At 43.8% G+C, this 24,055-nt stretch overlaps 1 protein-coding gene across 1 annotated transcript; it reads left to right on the forward strand.

Annotated features, from left to right (window-relative positions):
- The first annotated feature begins 138 nt into the window (after positions 1-138).
- LOC120561808 (serum response factor-like) lies at positions 139-22,755 on the forward strand. The gene is made up of 7 exons (XM_039805068.1): positions 139-875; positions 4,248-4,514; positions 12,211-12,241; positions 15,609-15,698; positions 15,758-15,922; positions 16,351-16,427; positions 22,638-22,755. The coding sequence occupies exons 1-7, from the start codon at positions 555-557 to the stop codon at positions 22,713-22,715; spliced, it is 1,029 nt and encodes a 342-aa protein (XP_039661002.1). The 5' UTR covers positions 139-554; the 3' UTR covers positions 22,716-22,755.
- The last annotated feature ends 1,300 nt before the right edge of the window (positions 22,756-24,055 follow it).

Below are 24,055 nucleotides of genomic sequence, written 5' to 3' on the forward strand. Positions count from 1 at the left end.
TATTAGTCCTACATGTTCGGAATACATTAATAAGACGGTCCTGATGATCTGTGTGATATTTAAAACAAGCAGTGTGAAAATAGTTCTACGTTTGTAAAACTATATTCCACAGCGGACGGATATCTGTAGACGCTGCTCGTCATTTCCTTATGTGGAGCGCAGTGTTTTGTCACTGATTACTGTACAAAAACACAACTTTTGTAAACTTTATTCACTGATTCTTCTCAAACTGGATCAGTTTTTATGTAGAAAATGTTTCCTGATGTCTCCTCCGACGTTCCCCGGCCGCTCGGCGGGAACTCTCGGTGATTTACGGAGTTTGATGGACAGAGAGCTTCACTTGTTGCTAAAGTAACTGCTCACTGATGCTAACTATAGCCGAAGATCCTCTAAGCTAACTGTAGCTGCCGTTAGCTAGTTAGCTCAGTTAGCCGAGCATCTAGCGGTTAGCGGTGCTATTAGCTGACTGTGCCCGGCCTGGGAGCTCGGAGAGCCGGCAGGAGGAGGAGGTTTTCCGGACCGGGGGGCGGTGGGGGGGGGGGACCCAGCGGGGAATGGGCACCAGAACCGGAGCCGGGCTGAACACGGCCGGACCGGGACCGAACAATGACCCGGATGTGATTTCCAGCGGGTCCGAGCCGGACTCTGACTCCGGGGAGGACACGGCGGGTTCGGGCGGGGACCGGAGAGGCGTGAAGCGGGAGCGGAGTGAGCGCGAGGTCGGTACCTCCCGGGGTCTGATCCCCGGCGGGCTGCCTGGAGCCAAACCCGGGAAGAAAACCAGAGGAAGAGTAAAGATCAAGATGGAGTTCATTGACAACAAACTGCGGCGCTACACGACTTTCAGCAAGAGGAAGACCGGCATCATGAAGAAGGTGAGTCCGGTGTTACAGCCCTACTGGTCTCCACACTAACTGGTTTCCGTATTAACACAACATATACGGAAACCAGTTAGTGTGGAAACCAGTAGGGCTGTAACACCGGAGCTCTCACAACATAGTCACACTTTTATAATACTACCATTTCTGTTTTTAAATTTTCTAATTCTTTTTGAAAATATATAAAAATAAATAAATAAATGTGTGTATATATATATATATATATATATATATATATATATATATATATATATATATATATACATACATACATACATACATACATACATACATACATACATAAATAAAATAATTTAATAATCAAAAAATAATGTAAAATATATGATACTCGAAAATAATACAAATGTATTTCTAATATATTAAAAAATCTGAAATATCAAAAAATGAATCTATAATTCAGTTTTTTGTAAAATATAACATTTTTGGAGGGTCTTGCCTCTGTCTATCTCCAGATGATAGCCTGTGTCTATCTCCAGATGATAGCCTGTGTCTATCTGCAGATGATAGCCTGTGTCTATCTGAAGATGATAGCCTGTGTCTATCTCCAGATGATAGCCTGTGTCTATTTCCAGATGATAGCCTGTGTCTATCTCCAGATGATAGCCTGTGTCTATCTGAAGATGATAGCCTGTGTTTAGCTCTAGGTGTTAGACTGTGTCTATCTCAGGCTTACTGAAAAAATATGTTATACTGTGTCTATGTTACAGATCATATGTTAGCCTGTAGCTAAGTTTCCATCCACTTGTCAATCGAATTATCTGAAGTTCGGTAAAAAAACTCATGTGAATAAAGCTGAGTGTGAAAGTGTGTTTCCATCCAACAGCTCTAAAGCGAATAAAAACCTGTTGCGTAATGATGTCACATGCTGTTTTGCGATTAAATTGGTATATCGAATTGATTTGAGACATTTGAAGGTGTTTCCGTTCATTTTCACACTGAATCGCACAACATTCAAGCAGACATTTGCGAACTAGGTTTTGCTAGACAAAAGTAGTTGTTGTTGTTGTTAATATCAGAAGCCAAGGAAGCTCCGATGGGCCTTTGGCCGAGGATCTGATCCAGCTCATCTAAAATCCTTTTATTTTCCCTCCGGCACCGCTGAGAGACAACTCTCTTTTTTGAGACATGTATCGCTGTTAGAGCTCCTTCCATTTACTCAGCAGGACGTCCCACGGCTTGTCCTAACCTTGGTTGGTCGTTTCCTTTGCCAGTTCCTGATAAATTTTGGCATTTCTTAGATTTTTGCTGTCTAAAATAGCCGTTATATTTTGCTCGTAAATTAAATTCAGAAAGTCTCTCGTCTCCTCGTTCGTCCACTTACATCTGTCTTTGTTGACGCCTGTCATGTGTGCAAACAGAGAGGAAATACTGGGCGGAAATGGACTACAACTTCTTCTTCTTCGTTTTATTGCGGGTTGCAACCATAAAATGACCTAAAACTTAATCGCAATTCATTATTTATTCGGCAAATAACGTTTCCATCAGCGTTTATCGCATAAGCCGTATATATCGATCAAGAGAAAATCCCATGAGACCGAACGTATTTCCTTTGAGTCGATATTCATGAAATTCAGTCGAATTTTACCGTTTCCATGACGGCATTTTTCATTTTCATTCACTTAAAGGTACAATATGTAACATTTCTGCCTTAAAATGTCTAAAAACGACCATACCTATGTTATATATTTTTATGAGTTGTGTTTTTACACTATCCCAAATGTTTCCACCAAATGTCAAACCCAGAGAAATCTGTTATTTTATTTTCAGACACGGCACGTTTCCTTTAGTCGCCCGTCAGTGGCGTCATATAACCTTTCACTGTCTAGTTACTGTAACGTCCGTCAGAACACTGGCACCAAGATGATATGTTCAGGAGTAATTGTAAATCATACAATGTCACAGAAAAAAAATACTTGTAACCGTAATACTGCTTTTTTGCCATACAGCATCATTTTGTGATTAATTACATCCCACTTTTTATCACAGTAATACAACAGAGACCTCATCTATTTTGAAAGTTCAATATCGATACCAGCTTAACGTTACTACAATGTGCTAACGTTGATGCTAATGCTTTGTGGGTAACATTATGGTTACAACATCGTTCAACACGCTAATAAAGTTATTTTTAGTATGACACAGTTAACAGGACTGGGCTAACCCCACGAATAACGTTAGCTGTATAGATAGACGATTAATGTAATGCTAATTTAGCCAGCTAGCACACCCCGGTCTGTCTGCCTCACTCCCCCGGCGCAGAGAGACTCAGTCGGGATGACAGCTGACAACAGCCCCGGGACATATAGCTAGCTAGCTAGTTACCGTTAGCCCCCAATCAGCTACTTTCATTACAACCCCGGCCAGAACTTATCTCCAGTGCCTGGTGCTTACGACGCTAACGGCAGTTTAATTAAATGTCGGGAAACGGACCATATCAGATCCAGCACCGAGTCACAACAGCGGCCATCCATAGCGGTAGCTAGCTACATCTCCGTAGCGCTACCGGTGTATGTGCCGAATTTCTCCCCCCCTTCGCGTTTAGCGGTCTTTACGGTTAGCTAAATTAACCCGACAAAAGGTGGGTTAAGCACCAAAACCAAAAGTTAAGATTACTGAAAAGTGAAGGGGAGATAATTCGGGGCAGCTGGGAGATGTTCTGCTGCTGCACAGCAGGCATCAAACGTCCTCGCCATCGCGGATATTTCCCCGACAATCCCCCCCACACCCGTCTCTCAGCCTCGTTTAGTAGCTAGCTAGCGTTACAACTAACCCCGTCCGCCCAATGGTCCGCCCCGGTGTTGAAACCATCCAAAAGGTGACACTGATATGTGAAATATTTTGTGTTTTAGCTGCTGGCTACTGTTAGCTTGCTGGCTCACTAGCTAGCTAACTGGTCAGCTACAAATAAAAATCTAATCGAGAAAAACGTAATTATGTTGGGGAAACTGCAGCTATTTTATTACAATAACATGAATAAACGTTACTAAACGTAACGTGAATAAACTTCAATGGGTAAACTCGTCCATGAACAGTCTATGATTCTGACCGGCAGCGAAGCATTGCAGCGAAGGTGTTTAACACTAAAAACTCCCATAATTCCACGCAACTTCCCAACGTCATCAAAAGTCCAGTTTTACCGTCCATTGTTTTGGTTGAGAGACACCTAGCGGCAGAAAGTTACATATTGTACGTTTAATTCGGATAAAAACATGTGGATGGAAACATAGCTTGTGTCTATCTCCATATCATATGTTAGCCTGTGCCTACCTCCAGATTATAGGCACAGGCTATCACCTGGAGATAGGCACAGGCTATCTCCAGGTGATAGCCTGTGCCGTGTCCCTGCAGGCCTACGAGCTGTCCACGCTGACTGGGACCCAGGTCCTGCTGCTGGTCGCCAGCGAGACGGGCCACGTGTACACGTTTGCGACCAGGAAGCTGCAGCCAATGATCACGTCTGAGACGGGGAAGGCTCTGATCCAGACCTGCCTCAACTCGCCAGACTCCCCGCCACGCTGGGACCCCTCCTCCGACCAGAGGATGAGCGCCACGGGCTTCACGGAGACAGACCTCACCTACCAGGTGGCCGAGTCAGAGGGGGCCAAGGTAACGCCATGACAACAGACACTGTAGCAAGGCTACACACACTAGAGGTCGACCGATATGGGTTTTCTCAGGCCGATGCCGATCTTTTGAAATCAGGGTCGGCTGATGGCCGATATATGCTGCCGATTATTTTTGGCCAATATTTGCTTGTTTTTAACCTCTATTTGAAAGATAAAATTGAATACTAATAAGTACTTAAGATACACAAAATTTCTCAACAAAAACATTTATTGAACACCAATCTGCACTTGTATACTTACATTAAACATGTACAATGTAAAAACATATATTGTATAAATAAACAAAACGGCTAAGAAGAAAGAAAATAAATTTAACTTTGTCAAATAAACTATTCAATTAAAAGATAAAGTTTAGTGCACTTAGCAGCATTTATGAAACAGCTGAGAACAATAAAATAAATTGACCATTTTAAAAATAGTAGTGCTGACACACAGTAGCAACCAGCAGCATTTCTTTGTTTTGGTGTTGGCTGGGGGAAGCGCTGCCATAAGGGGGTGGTTTTCTTTTCAGCCATCAGACTTAATGACTAAAAAAGGGGGAAAATACAAGGTTAAGTTAGTATTTTTGTATAGTATCTTCTTCAAGTCATTTTTTTATAAATCAGCTAATAATTCAGTGCATGGTAAGTGATACAAGGCTAAAAAGTTTCTATCATCTTCCCAAAAACTGTCCTAAAACATGTATTTATGGTTTGTTTTGTTTGTTGACAGACAAAGCCAAATGGACAAAACCTAATTAAGGGAGGGAAACAACTTTAGGCCATATGGTCAAAATTAAATGATTTAATAATAATGTAATAACTATAACTTATAACAATAACGTATTTCACTAGTAAATTGCTGTTTAACGACAAAAACAACCACCATGGCAAACGGGTATTTTACAACAACTTTGAATGCACCGCGACGCACCGTCTGTGTTGTTCTTCAGACAAGTAGCTAAACAACGGCAGCAGCACACTGCTTAACATCCTGCTGTTGGATCCTATACAGTGAAATAAATCACACTTTACACCGTTTAGCTGTCAGCATTTTAATCGTGTTTAATCCATCTGCTAGCTAATGGTAGGCTAACGTTAGCTGCTGACGAGTGTAATGTTAACTAGCGTCACATGCTGCGATGTTTCTGTTATTCTAACATTCATTTTCGGAGCATCAGAGAGCAACGCAGGCATATTAGTGGCGCCGAAATGAGGTACAGAAATCTGCGTTGCTATTCGGTCCGGTAGATACGGGTCGTTAAGGCACAGGTGCCATATTAGCACCGGGTCTACTCTGGCCCAACCCTAGCAACGACGCTAGCAACGCAAAGCCAGTCCTTCTAGCCTATATGGTGCGGTGGTCTCTTTTAACTACAACTTCTTTCTCTGCATTGAGTTGACAACCCTCTCAAATATAGACACACAGAACAAATAATAAAAGTCTCAGATCCACTGTCTGTGATTGCAAAATTCTAGCTTAATTATTGTGACATGACAGCATGACACGACAGCTATCAATATCCAAAGTAGCCGAACGTCATGTCGCCTGTTCATGTTTTTTCTCGAAGTTGGCAGTAACATGTCATATGTTTTTCATTAAATATATACGACTTATAAGAATGTAATCCTTACCGTTTTCTCCGAGGAACAGCTCCTTCCTTAGGCGCTGGAGGAGGTCTGCTCACTCTGCTGGTAACTGACTCTAGGGGCAGCGTGCGTCGAACACGTGTTCCACAACAACAACACCAGGCTGCCCGCAGATGCGCCTGCCTATTAATCGGCTTGATATTGGCTGATGCCGATTATGTAAAAAAAAGTCAAAAAATCGGCCAATTAATTGGCCTACCGATTAATCGGTCGACCTCTAACACACACACACAGAGACACACACACACACAGACCCACACAGAGACACACACATACAGAGACACACACATACACAGACACACACACAGACACACACACAAACACACACAGACAGACACATAGACACACACAGACACACACACACACACACACACACACACACACACACACACTGACACTAACATCTCTGAGTGTGTTTCCTGCTTCGGTTGACAGAGACAGTGTTGACAGAGACAGTGTTGACAGAGACAGTGTTGACAGAGACAGTGTTGACAGAGACAGAGCTGATAGAGACAGAGCTGATAGAGACAGAGCTGATAGAGACAGTGTTGACAGAGACAGTGTTGACAGAGACAGTGTTGACAGAGACAGTGTTGACAGAGACAGTGTTGACAGAGACAGTGTTGATAGAGACAGTGTTGAAAGAGACAGTGTTGATAGAGACAGAGCTGACAGAGACAGTGTTGATAGAGACAGTGCTGACAGAGACAGTGTTGACAGAGACAGTGTTGATAGAGACAGTGCTGACAGAGACAGTGCTGACAGAGACAGTGTTGATAGAGACAGTGTTGACAGAGACAGTGCTGACAGAGACAGTGCTGACAGAGACAGTGCTGACAGAGACAGTGTTGACAGAGACAGTGTTGACAGAGACAGTGTTGACAGAGACAGTGTTGACAGAGACAGTGTTGATAGAGACAGTGTTGAAAGAGACAGTGTTGAAAGAGACAGTGTTGATAGAGACAGTGTTGAAAGAGACAGTGTTGATAGAGACAGAGCTGACAGAGACAGTGTTGATAGAGACAGTGCTGACAGAGACAGTGTTGACAGAGACAGTGTTGATAGAGACAGTGCTGACAGAGACAGTGCTGACAGAGACAGTGTTGATAGAGACAGTGTTGACAGAGACAGTGTTGACAGAGACAGTGTTGACAGAGACAGTGTTGACAGAGACAGTGTTGACAGAGACAGTGTTGACAGAGACAGTGTTGACAGAGACAGTGTTGATAGAGACAGTGTTGACAGAGACAGTGTTGATAGAGACAGAGCTGATAGAGACAGAGCTGACAGAGACAGTGCTGACAGAGACAGTGCTGACAGAGACAGTGCTGACAGAGACAGTGTTGACAGAGACAGTGTTGATAGAGACAGTGTTGATAGAGACAGTGTTGACAGAGACAGTGTTGACCGAGACAGTGTTGACCGAGACAGTGCTGACAGAGACAGTGTTGACAGAGACAGTGTTGACAGAGACAGAGCTGACAGAGACAGTGTTGATAGAGACAGAGCTGACAGAGACAGTGTTGACAGAGACAGTGTTGACAGAGACAGAGCTGACAGAGACAGAGCTGATAGAGACAGTGTTGATAGAGACAGTGTTGATAGAGACAGTGTTGACAGAGACAGAGCTGACAGAGACAGAGCTGACAGAGACAGAGCTGACAGAGACAGTGTTGACAGAGACAGTGTTGACAGAGACAGAGTTGACAGAGACAGTGTTGACCGAGACAGTGTTGACAGAGACAGAGCTGATAGAGACAGTGTTGACCGAGACAGTGTTGACAGAGACAGAGCTGATAGAGACAGTGTTGACAGAGACAGTGTTGATAGAGACAGTGTTGACAGAGACAGTGTTGACAGAGACAGAGCTGATAGAGACAGTGTTGACAGAGACAGTGTTGACAGAGACAGTGTTGACCGAGACAGTGTTGACCGAGACAGTGTTGACAGAGACAGTGTTGACAGAGACAGTGTGAGAGAGAGAGTTGAAAGAGACAGTGTTGATAGAGACAGTGTTGATAGAGACAGTGTTGATAGAGACAGAGTTGATAGAGACAGAGTTGATAGAGACAGAGTTGATAGAGACAGTGTTGATAGAGACAGTGTTGATAGAGACAGTGTTGATAGAGACAGTGTTGATAGAGACAGAGTTGACAGAGACAGAGCTGACAGAGACAGTGCTGACAGAGAGAGTGTTTACAGAGACAGTGTTGACAGAGACAGTGTTGACCGAGACAGAGCTGACAGAGACAGAGCTGACCGAGACAGAGCTGACAGAGACAGAGCTGACGGAGACGGAGCTGACGGAGACGGAGCTGACGGAGACGGTGCTGACGGAACGGTGCTGACGGAGACGGTGCTGACGGAGACGGTGCTGACGGAGACGGTGTTGACGGAGACGGTGTTGACGGAGACGGTGTTGACGGAGACGGTGTTGACAGAGCTGACAGAGACAGTGTTGATAGAGACAGTGTTGACAGAGACAGTGTTGATAGAGACAGAGTGACAGAGACAGTGTTGATAGAGACAGTGTTGAAAACAGAGATAGAAAAAAAAAAAAAACACAGAAAGAAAGAAAATAAAAAAAAGTACAGAGAAGTGGATAGAGAAAAGAGAGAAAAACAAGAAAGAGAAGTAAAGGAAAAGATAGAGAAGGTGATAGAGAAGAGAATAAGTAGAGAAGAGTAGAGAAAAGGGGTAGAGAAGTTTGTAGAGATAGTGATAAGAAGTGGAGGTGAAAGAAAGTGAAAGCGACATAACACTAAACAATACCATATAAAATCGCACAAACATATAAAACATCAGCTATGATTATATCTTATCCACTACATATAACACTCGTTGTGCTAAACAGACCTAACAAGGCCTCTCTACACTGAGATCAAGACAAATCTACCATCATTATTTAAGAACGCCACTCCGATGCTACTTACAATATAATGAAAACCCATGTTATTACTCAGGGACAGAAGAGCAACGCAAAGCCACGTATAAAGATTAACACACGTATCACGTAGAGCACCTAAAGAAACTAATATATATATAACGACCCAACACGCCATAAAAAAACAAGCTATAATGCTAAAAAAAATACAGCTATATATAAAACACAATATAGTCACATAAAACCAGCGTTCTAACATTATACTATTAATGTTATCGCAATCCGTATCACTAAAATATCTCCACAAAATAGCATGTAACATAATATAACAGCATATACACATACAAGACACATTAAAAACATGAACACAATATTACAAAGAATACGACAAGTTTTTAACATCGCAATTGACAACATATATATAGGCGATAAGACACAGGCTGATAACAAAGGAGAGTTGATAGGTGACAAGAGACAGAGAGAGACTGAGACATAGTGATAGAGACACACACACAAAGTGGAGGACAGAGCACAAGGCTAGAGACAGTGTTGACGATAGACAGTGCTGACATGAGACAGAGCTGACAGAGACAGTGCTGATAGAGACAGTGTTGACAGAGACAGGCTGATAGAGACAGCTGATAAGACAGTGCTGACAAGAGTTGACAGACACGTTGACAGAGACAGTATTTGACAGAGACAGTGTTGACCGAGACAGTGCTGACAAAGACAGTGTTGATAGAGACAGTGCTGACAGAGACAGTGCTGACAGAGACAGTGTTGACAGAGACAGGCTGACAGAGACAGGCTGACAGAGACAGTGTTGATAGAGACAGTGTTGACAGGACAGTGTTGACAGACAGTGCTGACAGACAGAGTTCTAGACAGGAGACAGTGTGATAGAGACAGTGCTGACAGAAGGGTTGACAGAGACAAAGTGACAGAGACAGAGCTGACAGAGACAGAGATAGACAGAGCTAGCGCTGACAGAAGATTGACAGAACAGATTGGAACGAGCTGACAGAACTGTTGAAAGAGGACAGTGCTGACAGACAGTGCTGATAGAGACAGTGTTGACAGAGACAGAGCTGACAGAGACAGTGCTGACAGAGACAGTGTTGACAGACAGTGGTCAGAGACAGAGCCGATAGACAGAGCTGACAGAGACAGTGCTGACGAGACAGCAGTTGACAGAGACAGTGTTGACTAAGACAGTTGAGAGACCTATATCAGAGATGTGACAGAGACAGTGCTGACAGAGACAGTGCTGACAGAGACTGATAGAGACATGCTGACAGAGACAGTGTTGACAGAGACAGTGTTGATAGAGACAGAGCTGACAGAGACAGTGTTTTGATAGACAGACAGTGTTGACAGAGACAGAGCTGAACAGAGACTGACAGAGACAGTTTGAAGACAAGAGAGCAGAGCTGACAGAGACAGTGTTGACGGAGACAGTGTTGACAGAGACAGAGCTGATAGAGACAGTGTTGATAGAGACAGTGCTGACAGAGATCAGGCTGACAGAGACAAGCCGGAGACAGTGCTGACAGAGACAGGCTGATAGAGACAGTGCTGACAGACACAGCTGATAGAGACAGTGTTGACAGAGACAGGTTGACAGAGACAGTGTTGACAGAGACAGAGTTGACGAGACAGTGTTGATAGAGAAGTGCTGACAGAGACAGAGTTGATGAGACAGTGTTGACAGACAGTGTTGACAGAGACAGAGTTGACAGAGACAGTGTTGATAGAGACAAAGTGTTGACAGAGACAGTGTTGACAGAGACAGAGAGTTGACAGATGAGAGTGACAGAGAGTGAAGAGAGAGTGATTAGAGACAGTGTAAAGAGGAGAATTGATAGAGACAAGTGTTAGAGAGCGACAGATGTTGATAGAGAGATGATAGAGAGAGTTGACAGAGACAGACATGAGAACAGTGTTGACAGAGACAGTTGACAGAGACAGAGCGACAGAGACAGATGATTGACAGAGACAGGATGACAAGACAGAGTTGACAGAGACAGAATGATGAGCAGAGGATGACAGAGACAGTGATGCGACAGAGACAGAGTTGACAGAGACAGTGTTGATAGAGACAGTGTTGATAGAGGCTGGACAGAGACAGAGCTGATAGAAGGACAGAGACAGACAGAGACAGTGAAGAGACAGAGTTGACAGAGACATGTTGATAGAGACAGTGTTGATAGAGACAGATTGATAGAGACAGAGCTGACAGAGACAGAGCTGATAGAGACAGGACAGATAGAGACAGACTGTAGACAGAGACAGTGACAGAGACAGAGACAGAGACAGAGACAGAGACATGGACAGAGACATGACAGAGACAAAGCGGACAGAGACAGTGGACCTGACAGAGACAGAGCTGACAGAGACAAGCGACAGAGACAGAGCTGACAGAGACAGAGACAGAGACATGAAGAAGAGACAGAGACAGAGACAGAGACAGAGACAGGACAGAGACAGAGACAGTTGACAGAGACAGTGACAGAACAGACAGAGACAGAGACAGACACAGACAGAGACAGAGACACAGGAGAGTGTTGACAGAGACAGTGTGACAGAGACAAGCTGATAGAGACAGGTGACGCAGAGACAGTGTGACAGAGACAGAGTGACAGAGAAGTGACAGAAAAGGAGGGATAGAGACAAAGCTGACAGAGACATGATAGGACAGAAGAAGAGGAGAGACAGTGACAAAGGAGACAGAGAAGGAGGACAGAGATGATAGGACACAGTGGTGATAGAAGGACAGAAGGATAAGAGAAAGACAGAAAAGAGAAGGAGAGTATGAAGGACAGAGATGAGAGAAGTGGAGAGAAAAAGGAAGAGACAGTAGGCTAAAGGACGACAAAAGACAGAGACAGAAATGAATCTAATGTAATAGGGATAAAATGGAAGGAATAAGGAATGAATAATGGAATGTAGTATAAAAGCTCACATACCTACACACTGGACAAACAGGACACTGTGTCATGTTCAGCAGTTTCTCTTCTTGTAGGGACAGGGATCAAACCAGCAACTCGTGAGGGACTCGGGATCAAACCAGCTGTAGCGTGACCCCAGGACGGGATCAAACCAGCGGGCCTGCAGTGCGGGGGGGCGCCGCTGGACGCCCCCTCCACAACGGGGACGCTGCTGAAGACCGGTAGCTGGCGTGCCAGGGCTTCACTCTGATGTCAGGTACACTTCCTGTCACATGTTCTCCACTTCCTGTCACATGTTATCCACTTCCTGTCTGTCGCTCTGCTGCTGACTCTGTGGAACAAATCCTAACCAGGACATGAATATGTAGAGCCCTATGAAATCCGTTTTATTTCTTTTCAAATTTTTGTTTGTTTTGGGATTTATTTTTAGCCGTTTCGGATTTGCGTGTTTTCGTTTCTCCTCTAAGCAGTATTGACCTTTAAAAACTCAGTGACACAAACTCACAATTCAGCTTTTTTATTGAAACGGTTAATATATTCAGCAAAGCACATTCAAAATGACCTAAATCATAGCTAATTGGATGCTCACCTGTAACAACGTTGAGGACACTGCGATCTCGGTTGTCAGAGGTTTCGTCGACAACAACCAAGATTTTGTCCCGTGGATCTCTTGCAGCACTCAAAGACCCGCGGCAGGTGGCTCTGCCTGAGGCTGCGGGCGTTTTCTGGAAGCGCGCCTTGCAATGTTCAACAAGAAACGGACGTATCCTCTTCATTTTCTCTAGCGGTACGTCAGCTTCACACATTGCAGCAACATCTTCCACGAGCTCATGCCTTGCAGCTATTGTTTTAGTCGTTGCCTCAGTGGTAACCTGGAGGGATTTTCCCGCTGTAGATGAGCAGCATGGTGGCCCGATGGTTAGCACTGTGGCCTCACAGCAAGAAGGTTCGAATCCAGGTGGTTCCGGGCCTTTCTGTGTGGAGTTTACATAAATATTTTTTCCTACTACTATGGGCCAACAGTTAACATAGAAACAATTAGACATACATTTAAATGCCCTCTGTAAATGGTGCCCTGCTGGTAGTTTTACAACTTGACCTACTTTCACTTAACTACGGAGCGGTAAAGTCCATCAGATGTCTGATCTGCGTAACGACCGTACAGTGGGACGATCTCCTTCAACAGAGCGACAGTAATAACCTAACATACCATCATTACTGAGTAATAACCTAACATACCATCATACTGAGTAATAACCTAACATACCATCATTACTGAGTAATAACCTAACATACCATCATTACTGAGTAATAACCTAACATACAATCATACTGAGTAATAACCTAACATACCATCATACTGAGTAATAACCTAACATACCATCATTACTGAGTAATAACCTAACATACAATCATTACTGAGTAATAACCTAACATACCATCATTACTGAGTAATAACCTAACATACAATCATACTGAGTAATAACCTAACATACCATCATACTGAGTAATAACCTAACATACCATCATTACTGAGTAATAACCTAACATACAATCATTACTGAGTAATAACCTAACATACAATCATTACTGAGTAATAACCTAACATACATATATTACTGAGTAATAACCTAACATACCATCATTACTGAGTAATAACCTAACATACAATCATTACTGAGTAATAACAACAATACCAACATACCACATTACTGAGTAATAACCTAACATACCATCATTACTGAGTAATAACCTAACATACAATCATTTATAGTATTAACCTAACATACCATCATTACTGAGTAATAACCTAACATACCATCATTACTGAGTAATAACCTAACATACCATCATTACTGAGTAATTACAACCTAACATGTAAAATTACCATCATTACTGAGTAATAACCTAACATAATTTTGTATAATCATTACTGAGTAATAACCTAACATACAATCATTACTGAGTAATAACCTAACCTAACATACCATCATTACTGAGTAATAACCTAACATACCATCATTACTGAGTAATAACCTAACATACCATCATTACTGAGTAATAACCTAACATACCATCATTACTGAGTAATAACCTAACATACCATCATTACTGAGTAATAACCTAACATACCATCATTACTGAGTAATAACCTAACATACCATCATTACTGAGTAATAACCTAACATACCATCATTACTGAGTAATAACCTAACATACAATCATTACTGAGTTTAAACTACATTATCGGTTGTGTTTGCACTGAATAGTTTGCAGCGCACATGAACAGATGCACAATATTAGCTCACACATAAAATAGCACCTTCGTGAATTAGCCTGTTGCTAACGTACATTCATAAATCCTGCATGACATCGTCCCGTACCTACAGGACCTCAGACTGACTTATTGATGCACGCACACAGACAGTAGTGTCGGCAAACTTAGTCCAATGAGGGGAGAAAGGAAAGTGTGATAGCGCTCCACTTTTAACGTTTTTTTCTGTCTCACTCAAGACCGCTGTGTCCAACGTTACTAGAAGGTAGAGCGAGCTACAGCTGACAGGGAGAGAGAGAGAATGTATCACTACAGCCAATCAGCAGTCAGCTCAAAGACATGGTCTTTTTCATAAATAGGTTGCACGTAAAGGGGGAAAAAGTAGCTTCCACTTAAGGAGCCCTATGTCTCGTCTTTGTGTCTTTGCTAGTTTAAGACCGACACACTTGTCAATTTCCCGTCCAGCGCCCGCGACTAGGATTAGTGTGTTTGACAGGATGGGGGGGGCATCACGATGGTGGCTCTCCATCGTGATGTCGGCCAGCCATCACGATGGACGATGATATCGCCCATCGGCAACACCCTAGTGACAATAAAGTACCTTTAGATTTAGCTTTGTTCTTCAGATGAGCTTTTGATTTCAGACGGTGGTTACGTGTGTCTTTGCGCGTCCAGTCAACAGTACGTTGACCAAACGTACCAAACAGGCGTTGTCCAGACTCAGAGTGGTCGTTGGGGTAATGTTCAGCCTGGTTCCTAGCACTTCATTCAGAGTTTCTTCATTTTTTTGCCACTGTTGTCTTATCGGGAGGCACCACTCGCTTTGACATTTTTTCCCTCGCAACAAACTCAACGTGAACGTAATGACGTATGGTTACTTGGCAACAGGCAGTGCCATTTGGCCACGGTTTAGGTAGAGACCTGTCTCTGCTTGTTTTAAACTGAAAAATGAGAAAAATAAATCGTTTATTTAATATGTCAACAAAATATATGCAAATTCCGTGTGATTCCGCGTGTATAACAGGATTCCATTTTCATGTGTAGATTCTGTCCGTGTTTCCATGTCGCGGAAATCATAACGCAGCAGGTCAGTCAGAGAGACACGAGATGTTCTGAGAAGAGAAGTGATGAATGAATGAATGAGGATAAGAAGAGAAGTGATGAATGAATGAATGAGGATAAGAAGAGAAGTGATGAATGAATGAATGAGGATAAGAAGAGAAGTGATGAATGAATGAATGAGGATAAGAAGAGAAGTGATGAATGAATGAATGAGGATAAGAAGAGAAGTGATGAATGAATGAATATTTCTACATGAGTCTGATGATGGTTGAATGTGTGTCATCAGGAGGCGGAGTCTCCCAGCAGCTGCAGAGCATTCAGCTTCAGCCCTCGACCAATCAGAGCAGCTCGGACACCCGCAGCCCCTCCTCCACAGGTAACATCCACAGCCCCACAGGTTGCTGAGAACATGAACTGAATACTCTGTCTCTGCAGCCAGTGTCTCTTCGTCTTCTTCTTCGTCCTCGGGGTCTGGTCACATGATGTACTCCGGAGGTCACACGGTGATGTACGCTGCTCCTACGTCCTCATTGGCTGACGGCAGCCTCACGGTCCTCAACACGTTCCCCCCGACAGGCCACGCCCAGTCACATGACCCCGGTAGGGCCCGCCTCCTCTGCTGCTACAGGCCTAATGTTAATGTTTAGTTTTGTTATATCCTGTTGTTGTTATAATATCCTGTTGTTGTTATAATATCCTGTTGTTGTTATATCCTGTTGTTGTTGTTATATCCTGTTGTTGTTATATCCTGTTGTTGTTATATCCTGTTGTTGTTGTTGTTGTTATATCCTGTTGTTGTTATATCCTGTTGTTGTTGTTGTTATATCCTGTTGTTGTTATATCCTGTTGTTGTTATATCCTGTTGTTGTTATATCCTGTTGTTGTTGTTGTTGTTATATCCTGTTGTTGTTATATCCTGTTGTTGTTATATCCTGTTGTTGTTGTTGTTGTTGTTATATCCTGTTGTTGTTATATCCTGTTGTTGTTATATCCTGTTGTTGTTGTTGTTGTTGTTGTTTGTGTTTCAGCCCTCCCGCAGGTCTTCCTCACTTCGCTGCCTCCCGGCGGAGCTCAGATCCCCGTCTCTGCAGTCCAGCTGCACCAGGTAACACACAGCTACACACAGATACACACAGATACACACAACTACACACAACTACACACAGCTACACACACAGATACACACAGATACACACAACTACACACAACTACACACAGCTACACACACAGCTACACACACACACACACAGCTACACACACAGCTACACACAGACACACACAGCTACACACACAGCTACACACAACTACACACAACTACACACACAGCTACACACAGCTACACACAGGTAACACACAGCTACACACAACTACACACAGCTACACACAACTACACACAGCTACACACAGACACACACAGCTACACACACAGCTACACACAACTACACACAGCTACATACACACAGCTACACAAAACAGCTAAACACAGCTACACACAAACACACAGCTGCACACAACTACACACACAGCTACAACACAACCACACACAGCTACACACAACACACACAGCTACACAAACAGCATACCAACAACTACACACAGCTACACACAACCACAACAGCTAACACAACACAGCCACACACAACAACAGCACACAACTACAGACAGCTCCACAGACACACACAGCTACACACAACTAAAACAGCCACAACACAGACACAACAGCATACAAAACACCACACAGCTACACACAGACACACACAGCTACACACAACTACACACAGCCACACACAGATAAAACAATAGCTACACAACAACTACACACAGCTACACAACAGCCAATAACACAACTACACACACAGCACACACAGCTACAAAGGAACACAATAACACACAGCTACACACAACTACACACACAGCTACACACAACTACACACAGCTACACACAGACACACACAGCTACACACAACTACACACAGCTACACACAGACACACACAGCTACACACAACAACACACACAGTACACAACAGCCACACAGCTACACACAGGAACACACAGCTACACACACACACACAGCTACACACACAGCTACACACAACTACACACACAGCTACACACAACTACACACACAGCTACACACAGCTACACACACACACACACAGCTACACACAGGAACACACACTACACACACAGCTACACACAACTACACACACAGCTACACACACAGACACACACAGCTACACACAGCTGCACACAGGAACACATAGCTACATACACAGCTACACACACAGACACACACACCTACACACAGCTACACACACAGACACACACACCTACACACAGCTACACACACAGACACACACACCTACACACAGCTACACACACAGACACACACACCTACACACAGGAACACACAGCTACATACACAGCTACACACACTTACACACAGCTACACACACTTACACACAGCGACACACACTTACACACACCTACACAGAGGAACACACAGCTACACACAGGAACACACACCTACACACACCTACACACAGGAACACACAGCGACAAACAGCTACACACAGACACACAGCTACACGCACTTACACACAGCTACACTCAGGAACACACAGCTACACACACTTACACACAGCTACACACAGACACACAGCTACACACACTTAGACATACAGACACACAGCTACACACAGGAACACACAGCTACATACACACCTACACACAGGAACACACAGCTACATACACACCTACACACAGGAACACACAGCTACACACAGCTACACGCAGACACACAGCTACACACACTTACACACAGCTACACACAGACACACAGCTACACACACTTACACACACTTACACACAGCTACACACACTTGCACACAGCTACACACACAGCTACACACAGACACACACACCTACACACACCTACACACAGCTACACACAGACACACACACCTACACACAGCTACACACAGACACACACACCTACACACAGCTACACACAGACACACACAACTACACACAGCTACACACAGACACACACACCTACACACAGCTACACACAGACACGCACAACTACACACAGCTACACACAGACACACACACCTACACACAGCTACACACAGACACACACAACTACACAATAGCTACACAACAAACAACAACTATTACACAGTACACACAGACACACACACCTACACACAGCTACACACAGACACACACAACTACACACAACTACACACAGCTACACACAGCTACACACTAGGGGTGGTACGGTTCATGAAAAAACACCCGAACCGCTCGGTTCGGAGCGTGTGTTTACCGAACGGTTGGTCAGTCCACTGTTAATGGTCACTAACCTCTTACTGCCGTAGTGCCCACTTTATACACCTATGTTAAAACACTTACTGGAAATGACGCCAGGATGCGTGGACAACGCAACTCCATGGCAGCTGATTGGACGTATACATGGCTGAAAAAAAAAGAGGAACAAAAAAAAAAAAGGAAAAGAAAAAAGGAGACAAAAAGAAAAAAAAAAAAAAAAAGAAAAGAACAAAAAAAAAAAAAAATATTGGCCAAAAAGACGCGGCCAGAAACACCAAGACAAAAGCACAAAACGGAAAACGCGGGAAAAGGCAGCGGCGAACGCAGAGAAGCGGAGAAGCGCCGAGAGACACGAGCGACGGCCAGGGGAGCGCCGCGCAGGCACGCCACGCACCGCAAAAGGGGGAGAGAGGCGCAGAGCGAGGAGCGCGCCGCCGCAGGGGGAACGGCACGCACCAAAAAAAAACAAAAAACGCGGCCGCGGCAACAGCACAAAGCAGCAAGCAAAGAAAGAAAAAAAGAACCGCAAACAAAACGCGACCCAAACCGAACAACCGAACGCGGAACCGCCACCCCGAACACAGCACACAGCACAAAGCGCACACAGACACACAGCACAACACAGCACACACAGACACACAGCACACACAAAAGGCGGCCCCCCGGCCAAGAAAACGCGCCCCACCGACCAGAGCGGAGGGAAACCGCCGCCACACAGCACAGCACCCGCGGCAGCACCGCAAGCGAGGGGGCAGACGCAAGCAGGGCGCACCAATAGAAGGAAAGGCAAAACAGGGCGGCGCGCCAGAAGAGGATTCTACACAAAAAAAAAAGGGAAAGGGGGCCGAAAACCCGCGAAAGAGGAAAAGGAGCGGTTGAAGCACAGATGAAAGGCCAGCCGACGCCCCGCCAGAGCGGGGGAGAGAGAGAGCGGCGGGGGCCACCGGGGGCCCCCGGGGGGCGGGGGGCGGCGGCGGGCCACCGCCAGGGGACGGGGGGAAGGGGGCCGTGGGGGGCCCGGGGGGGGGAGGGGGGGCGGCGCTGCCTAGCGGGGGACCCGCCCGCCACCTATGGCGCAATTTGCACAAGAACCGCCCGGTGCTGTCGGCGCGGCTGCGATGCCGAAGCCGGGCGAAGAAAACCCAAGAACCGCAAAACCGACACCGAGCCGAAAACCGCGGCCAAGCCCCCCACCGGCCGCACCGCCCGACCCCCACACCACACCACCCACCCACCCCAACCACAGACACACCCCCCACACACAGAGGCCGGAACAAGAGCGACACACAGAGGCACCGGCGCCCGGGCCCCTGGGGCCCCCCAAAAACCAAACACCACCACCCCTTGCCGCCGCCACCCAGACCCCACGGCAGCAAGCGACCAAGCCCGCGGGGCGGCCAGGACCGACCAAGCCCCCGCGCGCCAGCCCGCGCCGCCGGCGCGCCCCCAAGCTGTACTGGGTCTGTGTTGCTAGTACTTGCTGAAGCTGTACTGGGTCTGTGTTGCTAGTACTTGCTGAAGCTGTACTGGGTCTGTGCTAGTACTTGCTGAAGCTGTACTGGGTCTGTGCTAGTACTTGCTGAAGCTGTACTGGGTCTGTGTTGCTAGTACTTGCTGAAGCTGTACTGGGTCTGTGTTGCTAGTACTTGCTGAAGCTGTACTGGGTCTGTGCTAGTACTTGCTGAAGCTGTACTGGGTCTGTGCTAGTACTTGCTGAAGCTGTACTGGGTCTGTGTTGTTATACTTGCTGAAGCTGTAAATTCGGGTTGTGTTAGGTACTTGCTGAAGCTGTACTGGTTTTTTGCTAGTACTTGCGAAGCTACTGGTCTCAGCTAATTGCTAAGCTTACTGGTTGTGCTATACTCAAGTATGGTTGTGTGCTGTACTTACTGAAGCTGTACTGTGCTAGTACCGCAGTCTGCTAGTACTTGCTGAAGTTAATGGTCTTGCTAGGTACTCCACTTGTACTGGTCTGTGTTGCTAGACTTGCTGAAGCTGTACTGGGTCTGTGTTGCTAGTACTTGCTGAAGCTGTACGCTGTGCTAGTACTTGCTGAAGCTGTACTGGGTCTGTGCTAGTACTTGCTGAAGCTGTACTGGGTCTGTGCTAGTACTTGCTGAAGCTGTACTGGGTCTGTGCTAGGACTTGCTGAAGCTGTACTGGGTCTGTGCTAGGACTTGCTGAAGCTGTACTGGGTCTGTGCTAGTACTGGCTGAAGCTGTACTGGGTCTGTGCTAGTACTGGCTGTGGAGGCTGGATGTGTAACAACTGAGTCTGCTTGCACTGGCTGATGATCCAGCATCTCCTCTACTGACAAACTTAAGCATAGCACCTGCAAATTATAGATAACTCATTTTATAAGCTGCATCAGACCCAATTAAACTGGCTCCCAATTTCCTTTTATACATTTTCAAATATAAAATACTATTTATACTATGGCTTGGCTCTTGTAATATTTAAATAGTGAACTAGTGATGCAGATATCAATAATCCCTGTGAGTGATATCAAGAATTAACTTTTGTACAAGTGAACATGTAATTCCTGATATCAAAAATAGACATTGGTAGGTAAAAATGAACTAAGGGGCCCTACTAGTAAAAATAATCAAGAATTCACATTGCAAATAGTAAAAAAATCGAATTCTTGATATCAAAAATGCATAAACTGTGAATGAATAAAAGCTAAAATGGCTTGCCATAGAATGTTAAAGTTTTTATTTATTTATTATTATGCATGTTGAAGCAATTCTTGATTTATGGTTATTATTTACTGAGGGATATGCATCCATATTGACCAGTATGTCCAGCTAATCAACATTTTAAATTCAATATAGCCTAAATCAATGTCAAATTGTCAATACATTGCTTTCCATCTTGCATAATTAGTGCAGTTGTTTAGAGTTTTTAACTACACATTGTCTGAGACTAGATAATCAGTGTCTTAAAGTATGTATAATGTGTACTTTGATGAGGAGTGCCATCATTCACGCTCATATATTGTAGCCTACAGTCTGTCTGGTCTTCACATATATTTCTGCTTGAAAAATGCGCGTTTCATTTCGTGCACGCGCCTAACGCATGACAACACACCGGATGCGGTTCTCTTTTCCGAGCTGCAGTAAACAAACACCGTTGCACTTTGTCGTTTATCAAACGTAATAAATAATAAATAATCTCACTTTTGTCAGGCACAAAGTCCCAAAACACAGCCCTGGAAGTGACTGGCATTAGCAGCTAGACACAGACCGAGAGATGCACTGCCTGCCTGCCCAGCCAGGTTAGCAAGACCGAAAAAAAACACACAATAGAAACATAAACATAACTCTACTTTGCTGACATCAAACTTGGAGAGGAGAGAACACAAGTTTACCTGATTGTTGTTCCCGCAATTCACTCTCATGGTGGTTTTTTTCTTCCTCTTTTCGTGACCAGAAGGATAGCTTCGCTTCATTTTCTCATGGATGTTGTAAACATTAATTGACGCGCTATGACACGAGGGGGAGGCGGGGCCTCGGGTAATTTGCGGGGCCCTACGCAGCTTGCGTAGTGAGCGTATAGGGCGGATCGGCTCTGATTATTATTATTCCTGTGATAGGGTATATCTTGTTGTTTTTATTATTGTTATTATTATTGTTATTATTATTATTAGGGTATATCTTGTTATTGTTATTATTATTATTGTTATTGTTATTATTATTATTATTAGGGTATATCTTGTTATTGTTATTATTATTATTATTATTATTAGGGTATATCTTGTTATTGTTATTATTATTATTATTATTATTATTATTATTATTATTAGGGTATATCTTGTTATTGTTATTATTTTTATTATTATTATTATTATTAGTAGTATTATTATTATTAGGGTATATCTTGTTGTTGTTGTTATTATTGTTATTGTTATTATTATTGTTATTATTATTATTATTATTATTATTATTATTATTATTATTAGGGTATATCTTGTTGTTTCAGATGGTGATCAGTCAGCAGAGCAGCAACAACCTGACAGAGCTGCAGGTCATCAGCCTGGACACACACACACACACCTAGAGAGGACTGATACACACACACACACACACACACACACACACCTAGAGAGGAGTGATAAACACACACACACACACACACACCTAGAGAGGAGTGATAAACACACACACACAACACACACACACACACACACGCACACACCTAGAGAGGAATGATACACACACACACACACACACAAACAAACACACACACACACACACACACACACACACACACACACACACACACACACACACACACACAGAGACACTCCTCTGTCTGCCGTGACTTCATTGTGATGATTTAATGGACTCCCTGTTTACTTTGTTTCTCATCATGTGACAGACTCCATATATATATATGTGTATGTATGTGTATATATATATATATATATATATATATATATGGACAGACTCTGCAGCAGCTGGTCATCCAACGCCTCACACAGGAAGTGCTGCTGTATTTTCAGAATAAAGTTGATTTTGAATACGTTGGAAGGAAGTTGAAATGTTTCAAGTATTTTTGTTTTTTGTTTTTTGCTTTCAAAAAACGTTATTATTCCAGTAGAGAAACATACAGACATGGAAAAGGGGCGCTTGATATTTACATCCAAGAGGTTGAAGGGCATTGTAAATGTTCAGAGTCCATATGGCTTTCTTATGTGTCAGTTCTTTGTCATTTTGAAATTGGTGAATATTCGGTTTTCTTTCAGACCGTTTACATTTATGGATAAAAAACTTCCCAAATAAAATTAAAAAGATTCTAAATGAAAATATGGCATTTACCCAAATCATTTCCTTCATAGTAAACAATAATGTCTCTACTTTGTAATTTTATCCTAGAGCCACACAATACAGTCCTTCCAGAAAAATGCGACTGAGTTTTTGTGTGATTGTTGCAGGCAAAAATCCTTGATTATGCGGCACGTTTTCTTAAAAAATGCGATGGAATATGCGGGATATTTATGCAATTTTATGCGATGAAATTGTGGGAACTTGCAAAAACTGAGGTTTGATGAAAAAGAGAAAAAACAGTGATTCCTCTGAAATGGATAGCCTGGATTGTGTGAGGACAACAAGTATAAAGCAGGAGTTATTTTGATGTTTGTTGAGACACTTAGGAGGGTGCACACATGGTCATCTCCCTTTCTAGGAGAGAGAAACCTTGGCGTATACATTTGGTGCATGTCAACTGTTCTCCCTTTCATGAAAGTTAGTTTGTCTGTTGTGTGAATAAAGCTGCATTAGTCTGAACTCATTGTACTCAGCATTTGTTCCAGTCTTCATCTCATTTCCAGATATTTCCCCATATATAATGCAGGATTCAGAAAGTTCAGGTTTATATTTCTTTAAAATCTGATTTGT

Source organism: Perca fluviatilis, chromosome 1, assembly GCF_010015445.1.
Source record: "Perca fluviatilis chromosome 1, GENO_Pfluv_1.0, whole genome shotgun sequence".
NCBI lineage: Eukaryota > Metazoa > Chordata > Actinopteri > Perciformes > Percidae > Perca > Perca fluviatilis.